A 13,019-nucleotide genomic window follows, 5' to 3' on the forward strand; every position below is an offset into this window, starting at 1 on the left:
GGCAAGCCAGCTCATTTTCCAAATTCTCTGAGAATACACTTTCTGTCATGCCAAAATATCAGAGCTTCCTCATCCTTCAGCTGATTTTGAATGACCCTGGCACCTTCTCTACAATGCCTTGGCTATGACCCCATGTATTTAGATATTATCCCCTGCAGACCAATATATTGCAATACCTTGAAATTCCTCCCTACATAGTGAGAATCTAAGTATCCCAGGCAGAGGCTGGGACACCTCAAGGATAGTGCTCCCAAAGCAAATCTGATGCTCCATCAACAATATATTTTTGGAAAAACATGATGAAATATGCACAAATGAAATTCCTGTGGCAAAAGCATTTTGGAGTCAAGGAAAACATTTATTTCTAAGAATAACAAGTTAAATTCCTCCCCCACCCCTCCCCTGCATGCCCACAGCCCTTACAAAATACAAACATGTTTCAGTGGTACAATGAATATCAGGACCAAGAACATGGTGAATGTTTTAGTACCTATGTCACAAATTCCACCGCCGTGTTACACCTATTGCAACATATCACACACGTCAAAAGCACATGGGAAAGGTGACCAGAACATCTACTCTTTGGAGTTGCTTATTTCTACAGGATCAAGGTGTGAAGAATAGCGAAAGACTCCAAGAGGAATTAGAAAAATCAGGAAAGATGGTGGAAAGAGAAGTTTTAAGGAGAGCAACAGTTCCGTGGTGCAGCAATGTTGGAGTTTTCCTCACTCATCTTTATTTGCCATTGGAACGAAACCACAAATTTCTGAACATTGCCCCTCCACTCCTATCCCCCCCCCCCCGCCAAAAAAAAAAAAAAATCCAGCATGCCGAATCCTCTTTAGTGCAGCTCTCTTGCCAGACGGTTAAAGAAAAAGCCCCATCCTAAGGCAAGGAAAATCCAGGTCCATAAGTTTAAGACCCAATATTAGGTCCCCCAAAACAGGGCTACAAAACACAAGAGTCAACACACCTCAGCAAGGCTCCCTCAGGGGTGTTTCAGCCAGGTGTAAAAGTAGGGATGTTTACCCAAAAAGCTGCAACTGGAAAACTCATTTTCCTATCAAAGGTTATCACTATGTCCAAATAATACATTACTACGCTCCTTCCAAGAATGAGCACAAAGATATGCCAGCAGCCAACCTATGACTGTGTTTACAACCCTATAAAATAAATACATTGAAGCATGTATTTGTCACTGGGACCAACCCTTCTATAAGGCTGATTCCTTGCACTGCTCAGCCTCCTCAGCCTTTGCTCAATGTGTGCCCTTGCAAGCTCAGGGTGCAATCCTTTTCTTGAAACACCAGCAGTGGTTTCCAAAGTGCAACTCAAGATGTGGCCAGTCTGTGGAGAACTACAAATGTCCTTGGCCAGATGAGTGATAGGGTGAGGTGAAGACACAGGGTCCCAATCCATACAGTTTGAAGGGCCCCTGTACCAAAGCAGTGAATTGCTTAGGGCACAGGGAGCAGTGACAGAGGCAGAATTGCTGTGGGGAGATGGTGCTGAGGAAATCAGGCTATAGTAAGATAAAGGTCTCTCTGGCCCTGAAGTCTATCACCCCATGGGTTGATATGCTTGTGCTTTCTTCTGTGCTAATTTAACTAAATCAATGAAAGGTGCCTGTTTTTAGTGAAATAACCACTCCCACTAAAGGCCCATCTGTGATTACAATTTGATTGCAAATAAAATTGCCTTTTACCAGCATGTTTTTCCTTTTCTCTCCTCAGAGGAATAATCTATAACAGCATTGAATCGCCTTTATGTTGCTTGAAGGACATATCCTGTTGTTCATGATCTGATAAAACATCTAACCTATGTGCACAGGCCTTGAGGAGAATTTGAGGCTTAGAACAGATAAATAGTGTACCTTGATGAACAAAACGGCCACCATAGCCCTGAGACTTTTCAGAGGTGACTATGAGGAGTGTAAGGTACGTTTTGTGCAATGAAACACCCTGCTCTTCATGTGGACAATGGAAAAACACACATTTCCTAATGAAAAGAGATGAGCATGCTCAGGTTCCAGCCAATTTGGGTTCTTCAGCAGGAACTTTTTTGCCATGTTTTATAGGTGATCCTCATATCATCACGAAGAAGTGGTGAACTTCTCGGAACTCACAGAAGACAGAGGTACTAAAGAGCACCAGAAAAAATCCAGCCATAAAGGGGAACGAGGCAATAACAGGAGGTTTAAGATCATTAGAAGGCCCTGAAAAGAGGAGTATCTGGGCCAATAGCCATAGTAGTCACCACTGCTTCAGGAAGAAGCCATCACTGGGGTGAGGAAAGAAAGGTGCAGAGAGAACAGCAGCCAGCCAGCAGCCTGCTGTAGAGGGGTGCACCCTACAACATACAAGTCATGGGAGTTTTTAGGAGATCCCACTCTACATTTGGCAGCACCTACGTCTCTATTGGAACAACATGGACACCTACATGGACCCATCAGAAATTACCAGGTCCAGTCATGGACTAAAGACACCAAAAGTTACGGCTATTCTAACAAATTTAATGTGCTCAGGATCATTTCTAGGCATGAGGCCAACTGGCCTGGTGCTGCACAGTCTGTGCTGTTGAATGCTTGCACCCCCAAGCAGGCTGCACATTTAGGCTCTCAGGGGCCCTGGATCCAACCTGTTAAATATTGAGTTTATTTTCCTAGTTACCAGCACATTTCAGAGCCAAAAGGAGACAGACACAATTCTGCGGCTACAGTGCTTCAGGACTTCTTGCCTAATTCCCACACATTGGCCTACCTCTGCTCTCTGAAGAAGAAACTCTTGGCTACACAATTCACTGGACAGTCCAACTATGCAACATGTATGAAGACGTACAGCACTCTGTGCTTTCAGGGGATGGACCCTCATACACCATGTGCAGGTTGGAGTCAGAGCTCACCCTATTTAACCAGGCTTTTAGGGATTTACCAGAGAGATTTTCTTGGGGTATCAGCTATGAGGTTTCAGCTCTGTGCTCTAGTAGGACTGTTCATGGATGTCATTTAGGCCAGCACTGTGGTTTGACACAGGGCTCTAGAGAGCTAAATGCACAAATATCTGATAGCTTTAGCTAAAAAAAAATGGATCCTGTAACTATAATTGTGACTGCAACAGCCTCAGGCATCAGAGAGCAGCAACAATACATGTCCTTGCGGGACAGCGAGCCTCTGTTGGCAACATTACAGAAAACCATAATCTACATCCAGGGAAACCTAAAAAAAGTCAAATCCAGTAGCTCCAGGGGCTGTAACGATACTTGAATCCTCCTGTGCAAGGTCTGCAATGCAGCTTTCACACAGCCCAGCACCCTTTCATTCTCTCACCTAGATCAGCATCAAAATCACTGGCATCACCAGGCCTGGAAAAACAAAACAGTGCTCAGGGCTTGGCCGGAGCACATCTTCAGCAGCTTGTATTGCCCTTCCCCGCAGAGAGCTGAGCTGTGTGTCCACACACTGGTGGCCACTGTCTCAAGGGGAGGCTCTGGGTGGGAGAAGGATGCTGCCAAAGCCCCGTGGTCATCTGTTCATGCGCTGCAGGATGGTCACGCAGCCGTGATAACTGGTGCAGCGCTGCAGTGGTGGCTGCTGCTCCACGCTGCCCGTTGCGGGGTCAAAAGTGAATGCTTTGTCCGTGCCTTCCCCGTTCTCGTCTCGGCCGCCCAGGATGTAAATCTTCCCTCCGCACACTGTCAGGCCACAGCTCTCCTGGAAAGCAGAAGGAAAGCCCAAGAGCTGAGGAACAGCCCTCCAGCTTTGTGCATCATTGCAATGGGCTCAGCTGTCACCTGCTCTGGAGAAGGGATGGAAAGTCAGTAGGGTAAGTGGGGTCTGGCTCCTGGGGTGCTGCAGTCTTAAAGTTTCAAGCATTTGAAATACCTCGAGCTGGTGATGGGAGCTTTGCTGTTCCTGGCAGCTCCCCAGACTCACAAGGGTGCTGAAAGCCCAGAGAGTCGCCCACCACCTCCATGCCAGAGCTGCTTGTACAGGCACACCAATGGTGGCATTTTAACTCATATTGGGGTGGGCTGTCCCCCATCATTCCTCCCCACTCACTGTGCCATGGCTCACATTGCAGCCTGGCCTTGGAGCACAAAAACGCTAAATCAAGTGTGATGACATTAAACCAAGATGCACACCCACAGCTGGTGCATGTTCAGTCCACACACCAGGTTAGAGCCAGCATAACCCCTTGCCTTGCAACATGCAGCATGGAGAAAAGGTTCTCAACACCCACCTTTTCATCCCACAAATCCTCTCCAAGGGCCTTAACAGCTAGTATGGACCCAGCCTCAGCAAGAAAATTTGGGATTTCTCTGGGAAACACATCTTCCAAGCAGTCATTGATGGTAAGTACATAATTTGACTTGAAATATAGAGGTCAGTATGTTCTCATGCTCAATTCCAACCCCCCATTTTATTTTACCTTCAGTCTCAGCAAAGCACAGATGGGTACGTTTGTTCTAGAGAGAAGGAAGGCTCAGGGCTTCTTTCCTAAATCTTTTCCTTACCAGAGGCCCAGGGAGTGTTGCCACTTCTTGCCAGCTGTCTTCCCTTGGATCATAGCTGAAGATTTTACTGAGGAGTCCACCTACGACATAAATGATGTTGTCCAAGCAGACAGCACTGATGCACCTCTGGTAAAAAGGAGTGGGAGACAAAAGCGTCCACTTGTTCTCCTCTGGATCGTAGCACTGGACCTGGGAGGAAAAACGCAGCTATGGGAACATGAATTAACCTCATCTCCCTGCTTGGATGAAGTTGATATCCACTAGAAATAAAAGAAAATATACCCAGAAACACAGACAGGAGCTTCAACACCCAGAGACCAGTGCAATGACCAAAGCGATGAGGGTTCTAGCATTCCTTTTTCAACTGGCTGGGACCTCAGGCAGTGTCTCTGTGGGCCTGCGTGTTCAACTCTCCCAGACAAATTACAAGCCCCCAGGGTGGCTGGTCCTGACCCAAACGTGACTAAACATTCAGGGATTGAGCTGAGTGCCATTAAAACTCTCAGCACAACTCAGGTGCCAACATTCCCTCATGAACCATGTTTTTTAGGTCTCTGGCCATCCTTGATGCTCTTTGCAGGCTTTTCTTTCAACCCTCTCTCTCAAAGCACAATGCCTGAAACCAGACCGAAGCTGAGCTGAAACCTCCCATGCCTGAACTTGCCAAGGGCTTATTTTGCACCTCACAGCCGTGTTTCTACTTCACAGTCATCCTCACCAGCGATACCTTGTCAGTGTTAGCAGTGTCATCCACAGCGCCGCCCAGCACGTAGAGCTTGTTCAGGCAGGAGACCACAGCCGCCGAGCTCACGGCCTGAGGCAGCGGGGCCAAGGTTGACCAGCTGTTGGAGAAGGTGTCATAGCACTCCACGCTGGAGAGGCGGTAAAAACCATCAAAGCCTCCCACAGCGTAGATCTGCCACAAAAAGAGCAAAGCAAGCTGATTAGAAACTCCTGGAGTCACCTAATGGGCTGCACTGTCATGGTGTGCATGAGGCGAGGCTAACGCTAGGCCAGAAGGGCAGAGGCCAGGCCCTGGTAAAACTTTCTCCTTGAATCCAGTGTCAGCACACAGGCTGACCAGTTTGAAACACCCCACCCTCCATGGTTTTCACCCAAATACTGAACACAGCCATCTGCAGAAGTCTTCCACCATCCTGTGGTAGAACTTACTGCTATGGCCTCATTGCTGGCTACCTCAGATGGCAACACAGCCAAAGACTAATGACATCTTAGTTATGTCCTAGGCTTCTCCCATCAAAATCATCTCCAAATGAGCCAGAAAACAACCAAACACTGACAGCTTCTCATTGTACTTGACATTGGGAGAAGCAGGGGACTGTGCTCTGTAAGGGTTGTTCCCAAATTCAGGCCTACCTTGCCCTGAAGTGTTGCCATTTTGTGCCTCCATCGGCCTTTCTGCAGACAAGCGACCTTGATCCAGACGTTCAACTGGGAGCTCAGCACCCAAACATCGTTGCTGCTGATGTGTCCCCCTGAAAAAAAGGGGTGGAGAGCTGGTGCAATCCCAAAGACAATCCCATCACCTCGATACACCACCATACCGTATAGTTCCTCTGTGCAATGGAACAATCTAGGCCAGAATATGGTTGTTGGGTCATACTCATGTAAACTCAGCTTCCCAAGGAAGATACCCTATGAACTTTAAGGAACTTATTACACTACTCCATCCCTTCTACAGAACTCTTCTGATAGGCATTTTATTTTAAATGAAGGCCAGGCAGAAGACCCTGATGTTATAGGAAATTCTGACAGTACACATCAAAACCAGCTTATTCCACAGCTGGACACTTCGGACAGATGCCCCAGTAAGCAGGAAGAAAAGCTTTTTAATAGTGCCATCCTCCCCTAGAGCTGAAATCGGCTCCTTGGGACACCAAAATGCAAATCACCTAAGAGTAAACCTCACTCAGAAGAAATTACTTTGCTCTGGAGTCGTGAATGAGTCCCACCAAACAGACATGGGGAGTATCTGCCCAAGCAGAGGTCCCACTGCTTATTGCAAGCAGGAAGGGAGCAGCCATCCCAGGGCATCCCACCTGATATGTACACGTCGTTCTTCAGTGTGCAGGCAGCAAATTCTGACTTGGTGTAACCGGGCACACTGGAGAGGGCCGTCCACTGCCTGTTCTTCGGGTGATAGAGGTCTGTGAAGGGCAGCTTCAGAAGGCCTTTCTTGTCACAGCCCCCAATGATGATGATGACTTCTGCCAGTTCCATGAACCTAGTACACGAAAGACATGGTTAAGTCTCCTATCCCATTTAGGATATTGGCAGACTCCTTTCCTTCATCAGCCACTGATTTTTCTAGGCAAATTCTCCCCCCCCCACCACCCCCCCAACCCCCGCACCTTCCCTCTTACAGGCATGCTCAAATTAAAGGCATCTCTCAGCTTGGGTGGAAAAGGGTCCAAATCGTGGCATTACCCCCTCACCCTCTCCCTTCATTACATCCAAGCCTAATCCTCAACACACGGCCATAGGCGTGCAAAGCCGTTCCTGGCAGCCAGCCCGCCACACTCTCTCTGCCTGGAGAGAGAAGTGTTTCCAGGAAATCTCACTCTCTCCAGCCCCAATAGCAGCGAGCAGACGCAAGAGACAGCAGGGGAAGGAAAATCCTGCCAGCTGGTAGGTGGCAAGAGAGGGACAGCTCTGCAGGAGGGGAGGGAGAGGAAGGAGGAGGGTGGAAGGGGATTTGAAGGACTTGGTCCAATCCCCAGCCCTGCCATGGTTTGTACAGCCTGAGACAACTCACTTAAGGCCAAAGCTGTAAAAGGAGGAGAATTAAAGTGTGGATGCTGGGGGTGGGATTTATTCCCAGTGAATTTTAGTGATCTGCATCCTTGAGGAGGTCAGCACAGACTCTCTTATTGAGCAGTTCTTTCGTTAACAACCTGTTGCGTCATTCAGCACAAAGAGGCAGCTTCAAGCCTCACTCCAAAGTGAAAGGGTTCAAACCAGCTTTTCCACCTGACAGAAACCCTAAATGCCAGGCTGGGACTTCTGAGAGGCACTGGTGCAAATTCCAGTCTTCTGCCCAGGCTGCTCCACTGAGCAGCAGAAAAACAGCTGGACTCCTGGGGCCAAAGGGCAGGAGAGCACAAGAACTTTCTCATGTGGTCATGGGTCTCTTCTAGAGAAGAGTGGAGAGCCTTGCAAACCACCTGGTTTGATACAGCAACCCACCCCAGAGCAGACGTCTCCATGGGTGCTCTTACCAAGCACATGCAGAGGGACCTCCATGACCATGAAGAAGCAGCAGAGGCTTCAAAAATATCTGGCCAAATCTAGCAAATCCAAATGCCAAAGTGACAGAAAGGTGCAGATTTCCACACATACTCGTACCCAGGAATTGTTTTTTTTTTTTTTCATCCTCCACTTTACACTATCAGCTGCCTAGGTCAGGAGTTCTTTACCTTCTTGTTGATCAATAAATCAACAGCGCAAAAGACAGAATCTGAGTACATAGGTAGACACCTGGACAGTATATGTTTTTTTTATTGTTTTGTTTTGGTTTTGTATTTTTCCAATGAACATTAACTCCTGACCCAGCAGCAATGCCTTTGAGCTAGGAGTCATGCTGATGCCCAAGAAGCTAGAAGTAATTGGAAGGAAAAAATAAAAATAATAGAAAATAAAAAATCAGAGAATCCCACCCCATCAGCTTTAAGATCCATTAACTTAGGCCACGTAGATCTAGGAAACACAACTCTGGGTTTTACCTTCTGGGCCTTGATCTCAAGGAGCTGACCTCGTTCCCGAGGATGTAGTACTTGCGGGCTTCGTGCAGTAGAGGAATGCACTCCTTTGAGTCCTGGATGAGTCCGTCCATCTCCACCTTCTCCAGGAAATAGGTGGGGTCAAGCAGTGGCAGTCGCACATGCTCTAGGAGGTCCTTCAAGGCCCCCTTCCTGGCAGGGACGTCATGCCGTACCCAGCGCATGACTGCTTCAAAGACCACTTCCTCCTTGGGGACCACCAGCTGCTCATCAGACAAGTACTCAACCAGCTCCTTCACACCCATCTCTAGGAACTCTTCATGACACGACACCTCCACAAAACACTCCAGCATGAACCTCTTGCTCTTTTCGGTCAGGGAAGCGATAGAGAATGAGTCGGCAAACTTCATGATGCCCAAACAATTGCATGGGTGGAGCTGGCCTTCAAGGAAGGTGATACAAGCATCTCTGAGCTTGGAGATCTGCAGCAAGTCAGACAGTTCCAAGATGCCCTCAACATTGTCTTCCTGAATGACGATGTTCCCCCCATACATGTAGTCAAGAAGGAGAGACATGGTGGAGGCAGAAATCTTCTGGATGTTAATGATATTCTGGTGGCCTTCCTTGAGATTGCCACCAAACATAGCCCGAAAATACGTGCTGTTGGCTGACAACGTAGCACGGTGACAGGGGAATTCTTGTCCATCGATTAATAGCACCACGTCTGTGAAGATGCCGCTCTGCCGGTAGGAATTTAGCGTCTGGAGGATTTGTTCAGCGTGGCAGGACCCACTGCAGAGCTTCATGTGCACCTTTTCTTTGCTCGGGTCACGCGTTGCATTCTCCAGGCTGCTCGTCCTGTAACTTGACTCTTCCTTCATTATTCGATGCATCCTGATTGGGAAGCAGTGAAGAAGGCAAGAGAACAGTGTGCTCATTAAAATATCTGCCCATGACGTCCAACACCATTGCGGTTTCTGCATCTTTCTCAGTGTCATGGGGAAGTTCAGATTCTAGCCAAAATCTAGTTGGACTACACCCCTTTACCCACATGCATAGCTCATCCTCAATAACCATTTCCTCCAAACCACAACACAGCAGTGGGCACTAGGCTATTTCCAACCCAACACTATCTCAGTAGAACAAACTTTCTGTTTTTAGGAGATGTTTTTTTTCTAAGGCAGTTACCTTACCCAACCTACACTGTACTAACAGCTGGGACAGGGGAGGCTCAGGCTGGGTGTTAGGGACCCAGAGGTGGTCAGGCACTGGAACAGGCTGCCCAGGGACATGGTCACAGCATTGAGCTGCAAGAGCTCAAGGAGCGCTTGGCCAATGCTCTCAGATATAGTCTGGGTTTTGGGTAGCCCTGTGTGGAGCCAGGAGTTGGACTCGATGGTCCTTGCAGGTCTTCTCCAACTTAGGATATTTTGTGATTCTATGATTTGCCCTTTGAGATGGGTACCAGCAAGAGCAGCCAGCAAAGCACTCTTTATCACAGCTTCTATCATGGCCATGAAGGTTTTAGATTGGTTTTCTGAGGCTCTGTAACAGCAAAAAGCACATTTGGGGAGTTCAGGCTCTGCTCATAAGTGCCTGACCCCTTGAGCCAGGCTCTGGAGCATCTCACCACGTGCCTCTGGCAGAAGCACAGGTCCCCAGATGGGGTCACAAGCTGGCAGACATCAACTGCTCCGTGACATCCACCCAGTCCTCGGCAGGACAGCAGGCATCACACCCCTTGAGGAAGATTACCTTGAGCTTCTCATGAGTCAAAATCCCTGTGCTAACTCGAGCCCGTGATCTTTCTTCCTATATCTGCACCTCACCTGCAACTGAGTGACCACGTGTAGGACAACCCAGCCTCGTACTGAGGATCCCTGCTCCACTACCCGGGTAAAATGTCATCATATCCTCCAAGCCTGCAAAAACACACACAAAAACATCTCTACTCCTGCCATGGGGTGTTGCAGAACCCCTAAGAGGTATGAAGCAGCATGACGAGCCCTGCATAAATATCTAAGAAACCCTGGGGGAGTGGGTGAAGGCACCAAACATCCCAAATGGCACCAATGGGTGCTCAGAGCTCCGCACAGAAGGGAAATGCTGTTAGTTGGTTCAAAGTGATTTAGAGAAGTTACAACAAAGGCAGCTTTCTGGACAGCACAGCAAGCTCCGTGTTCTGCCGACACGCACAGCTCCAGCCAAGAAAGATGAATGCATCTATATCCCGGCTTCTGGGCTAGTCAGGGCTTCTTCCCTGATCTGTACAAGTTTCCAAGCCCTTGAGGTCTCTCGCAGCTTACAAAGGGACGTGTCCCCACCCCAGATTAATCCAAATTCCTTTCCCCAGCTCACAGCCCTCCTGTCTACCCACGATACAAATCCATCTCCAAGGAGGGACTGGGTTCTCCCGCTGCCCACGTGCACTCCTCTCCGCATCACTCTCTCTGTCCAAGCACAGCCCAGCAGTAAGCACCAGGTATTTTGGGGCAAGCTCCCTAGGAAGCCCAACGTTACCTGGCCCACAGGTTGTGTCCTCCAGGTGGGACCTCGCGAAGCCTCAGCTTCCCTCTCGGAGAGCTCCCATCCACGCCGGGGCTCGGTGTGGAGACGGGTCCCCTCCGCAAAGCGCGCTCAGCCCTTCTCCAGCAATGCTGGGGGAAGCACAAAAGCCCTGCTTTTATCCTCGCTGCTAAAGAGGAGGGGGATAAATCTGCTTTTGTTTCTCCCGAATGACACGCCAGAGAGCTACAGGGCATTAGCCATGCAGCTGTCAATAACAGGCAGCCAGGGAGGAGCCAAAACCCAGGGAAAGCCCATGGAGGCTCAGGGAAAATATATCACACCAGGGCAGCTTCAGAGGGCCCAGCCATCTGGAGAGCAAATTGGGGTCCAGGTGGAACGATTCATTTGGAGCAGACTCCAGCTCTCTGCAAACCACACTAAAGCTGATAAATAAAATAGGGCTCTGCGAGCAAAAAAGGCGCCTGTAGCAGGAACGGATTGGGGCAGTGAGGAGCTGCAGTGCCCTTCGTTAATGTGGGATAATTAGGTCCGTAAGGACGATGAGAACAGAAGGGGAGGCTTGTCCCAAGTGGCTTTCAGCATGCTCCCCTCCACCTCAATCCCAGTTGCTGGCTGAATTTGTAAACGCTCACAGCAGGGAGCAAAGCAGCCCTGGGGAGCCCAATATTTGCACCATGAAGTAACCAGCAGCCTGCAGGCTGCCTTCCCTCCCATGTCCAGCATCACTTTGAACAACCTGCATTATTTCATACTAAACACAAAGGAAATATTAATAACCACCACACCCTGCATGTTGATATCCCAGTAAAATCACCTTTCCCTGGAGCACCACCACCACGTGTTCTGGCTGGATCCTTTCTGCTCCTCTCCCTTTGCTGGGATGCAAGCTGGCATCCTGCTCACTCCCAGCATTTGCATATGAATTAGCAGCAACCTGGATAGGATTGTGGTTTCCAGCCTGTGCTGTGGGCTGGGAAGGTTGGGGAATTTTTGCTCTTAGGACCTTCCACCACGATCGAGTTGGCTCTGCTGGGCCACATCCAGGCATGGATGGAGCTAAAGATGGTTGGGATCTGGGTCATCAGGATGCACAGGCACTGACCCTGCCCTGTGGGGCACCAAAAACAGATCTCTTGGGGTTTGGATACCCTTCAGGGAGGTTATAAAGCTGCCAGTGTTGTGCAGCCATAGAGCATGGGGCTAGCACCCTGTAGCCTGAAAGTGCAGGGGCTGTGAGCTGAGTCCTACTCCCCTGTAAAGCCACTTCTTCACATTGAAAACACTCAACCTGTGGCACGTGGCCCACAGAAGCCATTAGGCACAAAGCTGTGAGGATTAAAAAGAAAGTAAGAGTTTGTAGGGCCAGGAACTTCGTGAAAAGCTCTGTGTGAATGTGGAGTGAAAGCTTCCTGCAGGAGCAGCAGAGTGACTGTGTCGGGAGAAGAAAGAAATAGGAAGGAGGAGGGATGTAGCTAAGCTAAGAAGAAAGCAAGTAGAAAAGAGTAGAAAAGGCAAGAGGAAAAGTGGGAGATAATTTTGGATAAATCGGGTAATGGAGACCACGGTGAGACATCTCGATGGCGGCAGTCACTAGGACCTGATCACACCACGGTCTGTACCTCTCCATTGCATGCCTCAGGGATGAAATATATCCTACCCAGGACAGCTGTCCGTGTGCTTCAGCTTGCCATGGAGAGAGTCAGGACCCTCCCTTCCTGCCCGCAGCCAGTTAGCAGAGGCGAAGGGCAGTCACCATCATCCAGGAGAAGAGAGAAAGCAGGAGGGAGCCACACAGGTACCCTCCTGTAGAGCAGTAAGTGAAGAGGAAAGAGGGCTCAGGAGGAAGAGAGGGAGGAAAAAAAAGAAGTAGCTTAAGAGAAGAAAAAAAGAAAGAGAAAAAGAAAGGGGAAGAAAGAAGAAAGAAGAAAAGAAAGAAGAAAGAAGAAAGAAGAAAGACGAAAGAAGAAAGAAGAAAGAAGACAGAAGAAAGAAGAAAGAAGAAAGAAGAAAGAAGAAAGAAGAAAGAAGAAAGAAGAAAGAAGAAAGAAGACCCTCTGCCACTGCAGCCCCATGCCACTGCAGCTGCTCACATCACAGCTGGGCTTTTTGTACCCAGTTTGAACCTCACAAACTCTGAGCCTCTGCATCACATGAAGGTTTTCACAGAGATAGAAGAGGTCCTTCTGAGGGCAGATATCCACATAGACCTAGGGCACGGTCACAAGGGCATCACCTCCC

The 13,019-nt window shown here is 48.8% G+C and overlaps 1 protein-coding gene across 2 annotated transcripts; it reads right to left on the minus strand.

The window, feature by feature from the left end:
• Positions 1–390: 390 nt before the first annotated feature.
• On the minus strand, positions 391–11,057 carry KLHL35 (kelch like family member 35). Of its 2 annotated transcripts, none has more exons than XM_040544628.1 (7): positions 10,773–11,057; positions 8,256–9,146; positions 6,573–6,757; positions 5,890–6,008; positions 5,231–5,428; positions 4,513–4,701; positions 391–3,709 (listed from the first exon to the last, which is right to left on the minus strand). In XM_040544628.1, the coding sequence occupies exons 1-7, from the start codon at positions 11,012–11,014 to the stop codon at positions 3,521–3,523; spliced, it is 2,013 nt and encodes a 670-aa protein (XP_040400562.1). In that variant the 5' UTR covers positions 11,015–11,057; the 3' UTR covers positions 391–3,520. The 2 variants fall into 2 exon arrangements, with proteins under 2 accessions (XP_040400562.1, XP_040400563.1); XM_040544629.1 differs by having other exon boundaries at positions 5,240–5,428; positions 10,773–11,055.
• Positions 11,058–13,019: the final 1,962 nt, after the last annotated feature.

The sequence above is a fragment of the Cygnus olor genome, chromosome 1 (genome assembly GCF_009769625.2).
Source record: "Cygnus olor isolate bCygOlo1 chromosome 1, bCygOlo1.pri.v2, whole genome shotgun sequence".
Classification (NCBI taxonomy): Eukaryota; Metazoa; Chordata; class Aves; order Anseriformes; family Anatidae; genus Cygnus; species Cygnus olor.